Source organism: Nyctereutes procyonoides, unplaced genomic scaffold (assembly GCF_905146905.1).
Source record: "Nyctereutes procyonoides isolate TBG_1078 unplaced genomic scaffold, NYPRO_anot_genome, whole genome shotgun sequence".
Taxonomy (NCBI): Eukaryota; Metazoa; Chordata; class Mammalia; order Carnivora; family Canidae; genus Nyctereutes; species Nyctereutes procyonoides.
Window position 1 is genome coordinate 20147575 of NW_026575134.1, and position 15013 is coordinate 20162587.

The 15013-nt window shown below is 47.2% G+C and overlaps 1 protein-coding gene across 1 annotated transcript; it reads right to left on the reverse strand.

Moving 5' to 3' along the window:
* Window positions 1–527: 527 nt before the first annotated feature.
* On the reverse strand, window positions 528–12826 carry LOC129494153 (uncharacterized). Its single transcript, XM_055300915.1, has 5 exons — window positions 12754–12826; window positions 9120–9231; window positions 8367–8676; window positions 1566–1812; window positions 528–743 (listed from the first exon to the last, which is right to left on the reverse strand). Exons 1-5 carry the CDS (start codon window positions 12820–12822, stop codon window positions 528–530), a joined length of 954 nt encoding a protein of 317 aa, XP_055156890.1. The 5' UTR covers window positions 12823–12826.
* Window positions 12827–15013: the final 2187 nt, after the last annotated feature.

Genomic DNA, 15013 nt, shown 5'->3' on the forward strand with positions numbered 1-15013 from the left:
CATTCTACTGTGTTTCTTTATCAATTGACCACACAGGTACACGGTCCTTAACTATATATGGTTAGTTTTTCATATTTTTGAAATGATATATGGCCTCAAACTACACGTGTTCTTCTACAACTTGCTTTGGCTACTGTTGCACAACACTGTTTGTGAGGCTTATCCACGTTGATGTGTATAGCTCTTGTTTATGTATTTTCACTGCTGAATTTTAATAAATCGTATGACCATATCATAGTTTATGCAGTCGTTCCCCATTGCCAAACATTTCAATCAATTCCCCTTCTTTTGTCAATACAGCCATGAACATGCCCATCTTGAGCTTATATTTAGGGAAAATTACTGTGTATAAGCATATTCATAACTTGAATGCTGCTAAATGTGGAATTGTGTTTCAAGGTGGGTGTAGCAATTTGTCCTCCCAGCAGCATTTTCTAAGACTTGCAGTTTATCCACATTCTTAAGAACACTTGGCACTGTTCAACTCGCAGCCAGTTTGCAGCAGGACAGCAAAATGTACTCCAGGATCAGCTGCTGGGAGGCAGAGCTCGTGGAATTTTGAGTTTATGCTCTAAGAACATCCCTGCGCTCTGGCTTCCCTGTGAGGCAGCAGGAGTTCGGACCCGGCCGCTGTGGTACTGTATCCTGTTTTTGGAAACAGCCTCTAGAGATAAATGTTTAGTTAAGGTCTGTATCCTTGAAGCCGAAAGACGGTCACCACTCCCTCCTGGGCAGGTGCATGTCTGAAGGAGAGAAACATCATCTAATTGTAGGAGACGCTCATGACCAAACCAATGCTGGTAATGGGCTAATGGGATTTTTATAGTCTCCTCTTCGTATCCAGTGTTTGGAAGCACAACTAATCTCCTTTAAGAGTAAGCTCCTTGGTTTTTGGACAATTTAGTGTGGCGTTGGAGTTAGAATACAGTAGGACATCTTGGAGAGGATCTTTGCTATAGAAGGAAAACTGAAAATTCAAACAACTAACTAGAAATAAGTGTAATTGTATTTACATTGAAACCAAGTTAAATAAAAAAAAAAGAAACCAAGTTAAATAAATGATGCTAAATTTGTATTATTTGGAGATAGAAGACCCTCTTTTTACCCACTATTTCCTATTAAACTCAATTTAAACTTCCCTGACAAGCTGCACTGGAACCCAGCCTTCTAACTAGCCAGTCTTATTTCTCACACCCCCCTCCAAAATTTCACTTTGTCTCATCAGTCTGATGTTCTTTACAAGCCTTATAAATCTGCCAAGGTTTCATTGTCAAGATTTCCCTTTCTGTGGAATGACTGCTTCTCATTTCTTTTCCATGTAGGAAGTCTGAGATTCACTTAAAAGTGCACCTTAAGCCACCATCCTATGAACCTCCACCAATCTTGCTTACAGAAATTACAGTATTTGTAGGGACTTCTGTTTTTCTAGAAATTTCAAACACATGCTTGTGCTGGATTATGAAATATGTTGTCATTGGACTTACTCTTCAGACTCCAAGGGAGCAAAACCTCAAGTAAGGCTCCCAGAGGTCAAACTGCATTTCCAAACCCCTTCCCACCATTACCTGAGCATGGCCCTGTGACACTGACACAGTGACCAATGGCTGTTCTTTCTGGTGGTGCAACTGGACATAGAACAGCACTGCTAGCTTTGCTGGAAGCCTGAGCACTTCTCCAAGTCTGTGGCTCACCTGAGCACCAAACCCCTCTTCCTGAGTCCATGCCGTGCTCCTGATGAAAACTTCTGCCAGTGGCCTCATCCATTTCCTGCCTCCTCCTTCTGAAAAGGTCTCGCCATTAGTAAAAGCCTCTCTTTAGAAGAGACCAAAGCAAATTCAAGCTAGCTTAAGTATTGAATAAGTAAGTAAATTAAGTATTGATTTATACACATAGGTAGTCAAAGCGTGGGGTAGACTTGGAGCACATTTTGATCCAGGTCTCTAACAAAGCTGTCTCAGTTTCTTTGTCTCTGGACTCTGCTTCTCTCTTTGGGACAACTTCATTGTCAATACAAGCTTTTCCATATTGCAGGAAAGAGAACCTCTGTCAGTCTCATTATGCCCGTGCTTTATGAGTAAAAAGAAAGCAAGCCTCTCTCTTTCCCAAGGTTTATCTAATCTCAGGAAGGACTCAAGTCCTACTGGGGTTCCATGTTCACCTGCTGGAATACCACACTCATTGATTGGGGATAGAAGTTATCCAGATGAGAGAGGCCAAACTGGGGCCCAGTCCTATGGCTAGGAGAGGCTAGGACTATGTGACAGTCCCCCTCAGAACCGCTATAAAAGGAAGAGGAGCATTTCCTCAGGGGAAATAGAACTCATGTGTGCATGTAAACACCTACACACACACACACACACACACACATGCTGTCCACTAGGCCCCTGTAAAATAATCCCAATTAGGGATCCTACAGTAACGACTTCCGTGTCTCAATGTAGAAGAGAGACTTGCAATGGCTCTTAGGACATGAACCTGTCAAACTATCCATCTCTAAGTTTCCCCTCAGTGCCACAATGGCCATTTAGAGAAGTTCTGGAATTAAGTGTACAATGTGCCTGAAAAGTCACCCTCCTCAGATAACTTAGACCTTGGTACTAAGTGTTCTTCACTAGTCCAGCTTCCCTTACTGAAGGGAGTTTGAGAAGGGCAAGATTCACTCAGTTGGCCACACTCTAGTCAGTTAGGCTTTTATGCCTTTAAGTCTCAGCAGTCAAGGTGTGCTTTTCCTCCTGGGAGCCTCCTAAGTATAAATGCATACACAGAGTAGAGGTGCCCACTAACGCTACCCACGGACACCCAAAGCCTGACTTTGGAATTGAATGGTGCCTCACTCCACTGTTCAATATAATCTGAAACCCAAGTTCCAAGACTCCAAAAAGGTCCCATATTATCTCTCTCAGGGCCCCTTTAGGGGCCTGAATATTTTTCTGTCTATTGCAACTGGCATAATTACTATTCTTTTTCTCTGAACTGTTACACAATTATACTTTTTACATTTCAGAAAAATCTATGCACCACAGTGAATTTATGTTCAACATGAATGTGTAGTTATAGAAAGATGAATATTTTGCACTTATACTGTATGCAGTATATATATTTACTGCATACTTTTAAATAGCATTGAAAATATAGAAATCAATCACCATTTCTACACATAGTTATTTTTGTAAGCTCACAAAGTTCCCATGTTTCAGAAAATAATTCTGATCGATTAATTTCCTGAAGGACGGAGGAATGTCCGTAATGCTGTCCTCCTTTTCCCCCTTAGGAAAGAAAATTAGGGGTAGAAAGGGTAGAAAATTTAGGGTAGAAAATTTCCTGATACCTTTCAACTACCGTTTCTCAAACTATTTCAATTAAGTGACAATTACTTCTGCAAGAAGTATCTCAGAAAAAATAAATCCAAACAAATGCTTACTATTTTTCTCTTTTGGGGATTAACAAAACAGGTTAGCACAATAAAGATTCTGAATACATCTCTACTAAAGAAAGCTGTTGGGATCCCTGGGTGGCGCAGCGGTTTGGCGCCTGCCTTTGGCTCAGGGCGCGATCCTGGAGACCAGGGATCAAGTCCCACGTTGGGCTCCCTGCAGGGAGCCTGCTTCTCCCTCTGCCTGTGTCTCTGCCTCTCTCTCTGTGTGTGTGACTATCATAAATAAATAAATTTAAAAAAATTAAAAAAAAGAAAGCTGTTTAATTTAATCTAATACCTCCCAAACCTATTTGGCCAGAGAACATTTTTATATGGAATATCTATGAAAATCTTGTATATCTAGTGCTTGAGGAACACAGAATGGGAAATGCTGATTGGTTAAGAGAAATGCATTTCTCTATAATAAAACAGAGGCATGTCTGAAATGTTTTGCCAGAAGACAGTTACTTCATGCAAGATGGAAAGGAAAGGACTAAAGTGCCAGGCTGGTGTAGGCAAAAGGTCATTTGCCTTGGAGCTCAGCCATCTGGGCCCTATGTCTATCGCCACACAATTTACGCACAGCTTTCACTCCTGACTCTATATTGTCTTTTTGTTTTTCCTTTGGTGCATTTCTTGGTTACTTCTAACTTGCTATTTGGTTGTATTACCGGTCTTTTGGTGGTTTCAAATTCATCTTTTCGTTTACTCAATAAAAGCTTATTGAAAACGGTTATGTATTAGCTCTGTGTTAGATGAGGAGCTGTAGGAGATGAAAAATTAACAAGAAATACATGAACAATCCCCTTCTTTAATTTTTTAAGTCCACTGGGAATTCCAGGTAAGTAAGCAAGTTCTATCACAAAAAGTCATAAGGGAGATTCTAAGGAACCTCAGAGTGTTGCCTCAAGCTTTGAGATCCTTTAAGTTGAAAGAAATCCTATCGAAGTCTTGGATGAATGAGTGATGGTGAGGCGACCACCTGTCTGTCAGAGAGCAGTGTGTGTTCCAAGCAGGGAGAGGAACATGTCTCCTGTTGAGAGAAAATGGGCTGCGTTCAAACTAACAAACTAAACTACACATTTTGTGTGACTGCAGCATAGAAGGAATTCGGGGAGGGAAACGGTGGTGGAGGAAGCCGGGACCCCCTCTATGGGCGGCCCTGAAAGCCATTTTTTGAGAACTGGATATGATCAGATTTATATTTTAGAAAGAAAATGCTGGCTACAGCATTATGTGGAGAAGAGATTGAAAAGATAATACAGAGCAGGAATAACAGTAGTGAAGCCTATTTCGTAATCCGAGAGATAGTGGGCTGATTTTTAAACTGAACATAAAAGTTCCTCAAATGGGAACAACTCCCATATAAGCTATGTTGGTAGCTGAGCCATGCTCTCTTTGGCTCTCCGTAGCTTCAGCTAATGGGGTTGCAAGGGAAAACAGGGATTCAGGATCGACAGAAAGGGGCAACAAGAATCACCGCACGGTAGTCTATGCTGAACATGCAGCCAGTGGTTGAGCCAGACAGCAGGTACCCGGAGCTAATAACCGTGTCACTCCATCCTGCTGCTCAACAGGACCACCAGAGACGTTTTTAAATGCTGATGCTAAGGCAGAGATTCTGATTCATTGGATGTGGGTTGGGGTCTTGACAACATTTCCAAGCGGGATCAGTGGGCAAGACTGAGATTCAGCGAGAACCAAAGAGTCAACCCAGCAATGCAGATCTAACTATTTTAGTTTTGTTAACTTAGGTTCTTTGGTCTAAGGTAAGTGTTCTCAAACTGCAGTGGACATAGAATTGCATGGAGAGCTTGTCAAAACTCAGCCAGATGGGCTCTACTTTTAAAGTTTCTGATTCAGGGATCCCTGGGTGGCGCAGCGGTTTGGCGCCTGCCTTTGGCCCAGGGCGCGATCCTGGAGACCCGGGATCGAATCCCACGTCAGGCTCCCGGTGCATGGAGCCTGCTTCTCCCTCTGCCTGTGTCTCTGCCTCTCTCTCTCTCTCTCATTCTGTGTGACTATCATAAATAAATAAAAATTAAAAAAAAAATTTAAAATAAAAAAAAAATAAAGTTTCTGATTCAGTAGCTGTGGGCGGCCCCTGAGAATCTGCATTTATAGAGCACGAAGGTGATGCTGCTGCCGGTCCAGACACCACACTTTGAGAACCGCTAGTCTTGGGTAATCATTTTGGAAATGAAACTTTTAAAAAGAATTTACCTTTTTTGCTAGAGGAACCGATTTTTCTTTATTCTCTTATTTATTAAATATTTTATCCATTTATTTGAGAGAGAGGTGTGCACAGGCATGCACAGGAGCTAGGGGAGGGGCAGAGAGGGAGGGAGAGGGGTAAGCAGACTTGCTGCTGAACAGGGAGCTGGATCCCAGAGATCATGACCAGACGGAAGTCAACCTCTTAACCAACTGAGCCACCCAGGTGCCTCTTTATTCTTTTATTTATATATAAGCGATCCTTTTAGTTTTACACCTTGTGTATTACAGGATCAAAGATTAGGAAACCATGGTATGCTTTTATTTTATTACCGACACGAGAAGTAAATACAGAGCTTGAAAAATCTCAAAATACCTACTATGCAGATACTTCTGCTCTTTAGAATTTTATTCTAACAAGGGAGGGAAAGCCATGTTTTTAGACTATGTCATACATAATAGAATGTATAATACTCTGACAGTCTACTGTTCACAGTTTAGAAGAAGCTTGTCCAGTATTATCATGACTGGTATTTCTGGCCTATGTTTCTGTCTAAAGTGAGTTACTAGAAGTTTTGACAAAGTCTAGTATCTGGGGCTGGCTGGCTATCTTAGAACTCAGAATCAAGTACATCTTACTCTGATTATGCTAATTCATTATTCTTTATGCGGCATTATTGTTCTTTAGAAGAACAAAAAGAAGGCTCTTTTTCTTACAGCAAAATATTACTAAGGAAAATTCAATTTTGCCAAGTCTGATGTTTCTCAAATACACACAAATTATTTCAAAATTCTGATTAATTCTTATTAAAAGTAAATTGACTTTTTCTTTAACTGCATGTAGTTTAATCAGATCAAATATAACTTAGGAATTTGATGGTTTTTTAAAATATAAAATAAACTTCATTCTTTCAAAGACGGAGTCCCTCAATGTCAAAGATATTAACATTGGCCTTTCTGCTCAGCATAATAACATTTCTCATGCCAAATGATGAATAGTAAGAAATTTTCATATTCAATAATTTAATGCTTTAAAATAATTTTGGTATGTTTTATACAAACTATACATTTTATTGCATCAGTATTATTTTTTACCAGTTATATAAAATGCAATCTACACTCAGGCCAAAAACATAATAATCACTCAACACTTTTATTTCTAAAAATGTACCAATAATAAACATCATAAGAATCATGAACATAAAAGCCAAGCCATCAAGAAAAAAAAGGGGAAATGATGCAATTTTGAAACTAAGGATCTGGCTGGTTTCTCCTCAATTAGGAAAAATCTGGCTAAACAGATCCTGAACTGAGCCCTGAAGGTAAACAGTCTCAGCTTTATTGGACCATGACGATTAGCCATGGCTGAGTCCTTTCCTTGTCATTAACTCATAGCACTTTACCAGACTGGAATATTCCAGAAATAAGATGACTATTAAATTAGTTTTGGGGAGCATCTTAGTAAGTAAAAGCCAGCAAACCAACGCTCTTTATTTAATTTGAGATTAAATCACCAAACAACTTGAGAACTTTAAATCAATTTTGGAGGGTTGCTCAATTTTACCTTCACACAAATGGTTCCTGATTCATCTTTCTTCAATAAGATGGTCCCTGAACACACCAAAATTCCATTACAGAAGAAATGCTGTGGTGTCTGCAGTTGCCATGCCCTTTAGCACTTTTAATTTATTCAGAGTAATTTCAGGGCAATAGGAAATTATCTTAAGATACACTAAAATCGGAGACAAAGAAAACCAAAGCCTCTGTAAGCCCAAAGACTTACTATTCGTTATTCACATTATGCAGAAGGTGTTTTTAAGAATCATTGTTTGTGTCAAAAATATTTTGGGGAGTACACACCATTCAAAACACATTTACTAAATACCAATTCAAGACATGTGCTGGATGCTTCTCAACGTGGGTTTAATTTCACTATGAGCGTATAGATTATCATTACCTAATTTACAGTCTAAAATTCATTTTTAACTAAATCATAAAAAGCCTGACTAGTTAAACATGTAGTCACTGTTAGCTGCTAGCTAGCAAATATGTGTGGATTATATTTTTCTAATACAGAACAGCTATGCCTAAAAAATTAAACACGGAGACAAAATGTGATACTTTTGTATATTACTGACTTTGTGCTACTTAAGTATTTAATATTTTCATTTAGTAGTAAGATCTAATTCAGTCACCTTAAGATTGTCCAAGATTATCAGCATTTTAGATATTTCAAGTAAAAAAGAAATAACAAATTTATAAGAAATTGATCAAAATATGAACAAAATACTTAGAGACACCTCTCTCTTTTCTCTTCATTTTGAACAGGGCAATAAAACTAAAATATTTTCCTCTAGCTAATGCAATAAATGATGTGGTCAAGCAGGATGCCCCGTGGAAAGTCATATCACGTTATTTATGGTTCTTCGAAGTGGCTGTGTGTATAGGTTGAGAATACGCAGTCTTGTCCTATCACTTTTTTTATTTTTATTTATTTATGATAGTCACACAGAGAGAGGAGAGGCAGAGACACAGGCAGAGGGAGAAGCAGGCTCCATGCGCCGGGAGCCCGACGTGGGATTCGAACCCGGGTCTCCAGGATCGCGCCCTGGGCCAAAGGCAGGCGCTAAACCACTGCGCCACCCAGGGATCCCCAGGATGGTATGTTTTTTTTTTTTTTTTATTTTGTCCTATCACTTTATGAGAAATTAGAGGTGGTCTGTTTCCACACCCTCACCGACCCATGAAGAAACCGAAGCCCAGAGCCACTACTAGGTCTCTCTGTAGCTGTCCCTCTGTCATCTTTGCCCTTGTAGCACAGACGGCACCTCTGGTGGTACGTTCTGGCATCGTGGATATATAAAGCATGGAAAATTGCCCGGTGGCTCTCAAGCTTTTGGTGGCTGCTGTGTTTGTTGTTAAACATGCCCCAGGTCCAGCGATGCAGTTCACTATGGACCGGAGCCCAGGTGGCTGCAGTTTCACCAGGGATGGTGAGATCATCACTGTGCTGATGCGAGTCAGTCTTGGATGCGAGTAATGCCTAACTGTAGAATGGAAATTTCAAAAAAAATTTTTTTTTTGCGCTAATTGAGCACTCTGTTCCAAACATGTCACAGCTTTTTCATATAAATGCTTTTTCCTCCCTTGGTAATTAAAAGGAAAAAGGGAATACGATTGGAACAAGGTACTGGGAGGACCACAGAGCTGTACTCCATCAACTTCTCACTCCATCAACGATCAGAATCTCCTGGGGCTCCCTGTGAGCATATGGAGTCATAGGCCCTTTTTCTGAAGAGTCTTATTTGGGGGGAGGTATCTCATGGTATCCAGGATTCTGCAGATTTTAGAACCACTCCTGGTAACCCTGATAACAAACCCAGGTAACCCTGATAACCAACCCAGCCGTGATCCGTTGTATGAAAACAGACTTGGGCAGTTCTGGGCTTCGGTGTATGGAATGAACCGGGGAGCTCAGAGCAACGCTTACCTCCAGGGTTTCTGAATGTGTAGGTTCCGGGCAGGCCCAAGAATTCGCATTGTTGGAAGTTCCCAGATGACGCTGATGAGGTTTGGAAAGTCAGTAATTTTGGGCGTGCAACCTGCGGCAGACACCTTTTAGAAACCCCCAAGGCTGCCCCGGCATTTCTGCCCAAGCCCGAGCCTCTGCCCCTTGTGGCCTGAAGGGCAGTAACTCGGCCTCTGCTGCTTTTCTTTGCTCCAAACCTCAAGCAGGTGTTTCTGATTCATGGACCCTTCTGGTAAAGACTCCAAAAAATGCAGTTCCCAGGCTTCTGGCTGTTGCACCACAGAGGTGCAACCGGGGAGGGGGGCCACAATGGGGAAAGGGAAGCTAGAAGGGGGAAATCGAGTTACATCGCCGACACAGAGGGTAGCACAAACGCGCAGGTAAATTTTAGCAGTTTGTCCCAACTATGGGCATCAGTTAATCCCTGACCCTATTCAAAACATAACACAAAACATCTCTCATGTAAGGAGTGTAGGGGATGCTCTGATGGGCTAGCCAGGGCCCCTCCAGGCCTGGCACACACTTCCCGGGCCTTGCAGGCTGCCAGGAGTGCGGCCTGGTCAACAGCCTGCTGGGAGAAGGTCATTCGGAAGTCATGACCACCTGCTGACTTGTGAGCTGGACGGGGTGATCAGAGGCCCTGCACCCTCCCTCCTGTCCCTGGGCCATGGGTTCTGCTTGCCTTTCCTGCTTCTAGAGGCTTCTCCAAGGACAAAGCCTTGAGGCAGGGATGTGCTATTGGGACCACCTATGCAGAACCTGTGGTCGATCCCACGAAAGGCCTCTACATACACTTTTAAGACACGGTGGGCAGATGTGGTGATCCATTCCTCTTGATGCCTCCCAGGACAAGCCTCCTATGTAAGTCCCCTTTGCTTATCAAAAGTCACCTACCAACCTGGATGGCTGCCTCTTTCTCCACCCTCTCTCTGCCCTCTGAGCACAGGAGCCAGTTTCACATCACACCTGGGAAGCTCCCCAGGAGCCCACAAACCAACACAGCAATTAGTGCTCAGCTGTCTTCAGGAATTGAACCATTTGATGTGAGTCACCTGGTTTAAAGTCATGCCCTCCCCCTTCAGGGAGAGCCAGCTCCAGTGAATGAGCCCCTGGGGTCCCCTGCCACAACTCTGAAAGGTGGGCTGAGCTTTGTATAACAACCCACCCTCCTGATGTGCCCAAACATGCTTTCTTGTCCCCCCTCCCACAGGTGTCCATCCATGAGAACGCCCCCGAATCTCCCTTGCTCACCTTGGAGGACAGTACAGTGGGGTCTAGCTAATAAGGTTAACAAGAAGTAAAGTAGATATAAATTATTGAAAAGAGAAAATTTGCTATCTAAAAAACACCAAGGAAAATGAATAAATGGAAAATGCCTATAAAAATTCCATACGGGGATCATTAAGTGATCGATACAATATACAGGTCTCTCTGTCTTGACAAACATTTGAAAAATGTAAAGTTTGATTTGCAATGAAAAAGTCCTGAAGATAAACCCAAGAAGTAAAGCACATCATATATAAGAAACAAATTTTGAAATTAAAAATAAAAAGAGGAACGAGAAGGAAATGTTTTATCCTATCAATTCTCAAAATGTGACATAAAAAGTAGAGTAATTTTATTTTAATATTGGATGAGAAATAAAGAGGTCGTGCAATGGTGAGTTTAAAATCAGGCTGATGAATATATGAGCATTTAGTTTGTGATAAAAAGCGGTGGCACATTTTTCTGAAAAACTGAGCTAGTTGTGAATGGCGTTGGAACGCGCACCGCCCGTTTACGGGGTGCGGGGCCAGCTCTGGACGCCCCCGCGCCCCGGGGCGAGCCCCCTCCTCCTCCGCACCCTGCCCTCCCCGGGTGGGGCTCTTCCACCCGCAGCTGAGGACCGCGAGTCCTGCTCAGCCTGAGCCACCCGCCCAGGCCCGGAGGAGGAGGAGCTCCCGGCCCGCCCCGGCTTCTCGAAGGTTCTCTGCTGGGCGGGCCTTGGCCTCAACGCCTCCTTCTCACACCGGCCCCGCCCCAGCGGCTCTGCAGGCCCCGCCTCCCTCTCACCCAGGCCCCGCCCCCGGCAGGTGCACCCCGCGCCCCGCCGCGCTTCCCGCCCCCGGCTCAGGCCCGCACGGGGGGGGGCCCCGGAGTCCTCGCGCGCTGCGGCCGGGGCCTCTCTCGATGCCCCACGGGCGGCCCGGCCTCGCTGCCTCGTGCGACGGTGTCCTGCGGCCTGGGGCAGGTGCCCGGCGTAGGTGGTGGGACCCGCCCCGGACTGAGAGTGCGGCTTCCAGGGGACCCCCCCCCTGCCTGTGCCCTCGCGGGGCGCACGTCCACGTGCTGCCTCGGGGCTCGGCCCCCACGGGAAGCGCTCTACCAGGGTCCCCGCGGCCCGCTTCCCCGGGGGGACTTACGGGAGAAGCGATGATGGGCCGTCCCCAGGCACTGGCGTCCCGGAGCGCCCCCAGCGCGCCGCCCCCCTCCCCGAAGCCCCCACCCCCCCGGCCTCCCGGAGCGCCCCCAGCGCCCCGCCCCCCTCCCCGAAGCCCCCCCCCGCCTCCCGGAGCGCCCCAGCGCCCCGCCCCCTCTCCGAAGCCCCCCCGACCTCCCGGAGCGCCCCCAGCGCGCCGCCCCCCTCCCCGAAGCCTCCCCCCGCCCCCCGCCGACCTCCCGGAGCGCCCCCCCCAGCAGCCGGCCTGTGCACCCGCGGGGGCGCCGTCCCTGGGGGAGCCGCGGTCACCGGGCCGTCCCCAGGCTGCAGCCCCCCGCGTCCCGCCGACCCCTGGGGCCTGCGGCGCGCATCCTGGGGCAGCTCCGGGCCGCCCCTGCCGACGACGCCCCCCCCGACCGCGGCCCGTGCTCCCCCGGGGCCCTGGGACCCGAAGCTCCAGGCCGGGGCTCGAACACCGCAGGGCCAGAAGCACACGCTCGTGCCGGGCCGGGGGGGGGGGGGGGTTGGGGGGCAGAGCCGCTGCGCTGCGGGTGCGCGGGGCTCCCGGGCGGCCCCTCCCGGCTCCCCGGCGGGCAGCTCCGCTCGGCGGGGTCAGGCCACCCGGGCCCCCGCGCCTGCCTCCGGGCTGCGTGGGGATAGGAGCGGCGAAGGCCTCGACCTCGAGGGAGCGACGGCCGAGGGGTCCGGCGTCGAAGGGAGCGGCTCACCCGAGGGGCCTGCGTGGCCGGCGCGGCGGGCGTCCTACCCCAGCCCCGCCCGGGGCGCGACCTCGGAGGGCGGGGAGCGGGCTGCAGCCGCGGGGGGGGGGGGCGGGGGCTGGGTGCGAGGCTGCGTGAGGCTCCCTCTCCCTCCCCCCTGCCCCACGCCCTTCTCCCGCCCCCTCTCTCTCCCCCTCTCCCATAGGAGGGAGGGAGGGAGGAAGGAAGGAAGGAGAAGAGGAAGAGGAAGGAAGGGAGGGAAAGGAAAGAAGGGAGGAAAGGGAAGAAGGAAGGAAGGAGGAGGAAGGAAGGAAGGAAGGGAGGGAGGGAGGGAAAGGGAGGGCAGGAACTGCTGGATCTCAGGAGCGTCTTAACTCAGGCCAAGTCTGTCGCACGGGATGGGGGGGGGGTCTGGGTCCGCCAGGGGAAGCCTGCCCTTGGGGGGACTTCTTCTTACCAATTTCTTCTTGGGCCGGAAGCTGTTCCTTGCGGCACAGAAACCTCCATCCTTCATCGCACCAGCCATAGCAGCCGACCCACCCGCCAGCCGTCCTGTCCTCTCCTCCCTGTGGAAGCCCGAGCGTCCGGTCCCCACGCAGCAGGAGGGGGTGAGAAGCAGGCGCCAGACAGCAGCGGCCGACCCAGACCCCGCAGCAGCTGCGCCGCGGGCTCAGGAGGTTCCCTGGGGTTTCCCGGCTCGGCTCATGCCTCACTCCAGATGTGACGCTTCCATCTTACGATGGACTTCGGCTGCCCCTGCCCCTGCCCCTGCCCTGCCCATGACTTGGGGATTACGTCTTACGAGGGAAACTCTAGCCACAGAGGCCCTCGACGGTCAGGATCAGATGCTCTCTCTGGGGCTTCTGGTAAAGTCCATCCGGATCACGCTTCTCCTTCTCCGAGCAGCTTCGTGTTAGATTCCCGTGATCCAGCCCCGGCAGGCTCCAGTCTGAAACGCAGCCCTGCTTCCTGCCAGTACGCATGTTCCCATCCTGCCGCTTCCCTTCCCTCCCCGCCCCCAGCAGGCCCCGCACCCCCACTGAGCTGTGTTTGGGTTTAACCCTTCATAACACGGGGGGCGCAGAGGAGATGTTGAGGAGGGGACCCGCTATATTGGGAGGCACTTGCCTCCTTTGCGTCCTCAGTGTGACCTTCAAGCAAAGGGGCAGCCACTATCTTTTAGTAACAGGGAATGGGCCACGTCTTCAGGCTCAGTGGTTCCAGGGGACTGTGGGAGTTCAAGGCTCTCAGCAGCACCTACTCTTCCCCTGTTAGGGTCCCACCATGGTATAGAAGAACCTCCCCAGCTGAGAAGTCCACCTCTGTGAAGTTCCTCTATTCTTCTAAATAAATTGTGAACCTAGTCCCCTCCTCTTTCTGCCCTCCAGCTGCAGGAGCCTGGGACTTTTAGAAGCATGCCAGGGATGCTCTGGGACTCTCACATTTTGGCTCTATTTAATTATTTATGACCTTGAGACCATCTTGCTCTCCTTCGATATTGATTGGCAATAGCCACTCAATCTCAGAATGTATTTTCACTCACTCCTCAAAAATGCCAGAGACACTCTGCAGTCGGCACATGCTTATCTACGGATATTCCATCCCAGTTCACCATCAATTACATTTTCAGCAAGTGTGCTATCCGGGCATGCCAGGGGCTATTCATGCTCCAACCACTGCCAATGGCGGGGTCCCATCGCCAGCTGGTCGGTGAGAGAGCCATCTTCAAAACTCAATTTAAAATCCACTTGGTAGGATCATTCTGGTACTAGCTGTCTTAGATTGGATTTCCCCAAATGGACTCTGAAATGAAGAATCATGAACAGAAAATTTGTTGACCTCAGCCCAAACCGTAAGAGCTATGGAACTGACATGGCCCTTTAGAATTATCCTAAATTAAAACAGGAGGTCTTTGTTAGCTTGTATCAGGAAGTGCTTGGTCATGATCCACCCATGGGGAAGATGTGATTCTGAGTGAGGCAGTTCCCAGTGGCTGATGCAAATCCCACTGAGGACCACAACTGAGAGCTAATAACCACAGATATTTGGAGCATGGAGGGGATAGATGTTTATGCCCTGGAGGGTGGAGCCCTTTATTCCTCCCCACTGCTGCACTGAAACTGCCTGCCTTGCTGTCCAAACTAATGAACGCTTTTTAGATTTTAAATTAACTTGATTTTATCCCAGCATCAGACTCTGTGGTTAAAACCCTCTTCTTAAAACCCTCTTTATCTGGCTTCCCTGAGATGATTACTTGAGCACTAGAATCTGCGTGTTTCCTTATTTGGCCACAGCTCAGCATCTATTGCAGGTTCTCTTTCTCTGCCTACCCCTTAGAACTTAGTTTTACTCAAAGGTCTGTCCAAGACCCTTATCATCCTCAGTCGGTGTGACCCTAGTGATTTGAAAATCAAGACTTGTGGGGCTGGGATGCTCCTATTCTCAACAGAACACTTCAGTTTTCTTTACCTGGTAGGCCTCATTAGCATACTTTATATTATTTTTAAACATGAGAAAGCAAAGGAATTTAGGTAAATATTTGCCATGCTCAATAAACAATGTCCTAATGTGCCAATTGATTCTAATCAGGACACCCAATGTGAGCTAACTTAATATGCCATTAGGCACAAAATAGAAGTATCATCAGGAATACAATGTATTAATTTGCTGATTATGGTTGAACACCAGCCAGTAGGTAGTAACTAATGGCATCACAA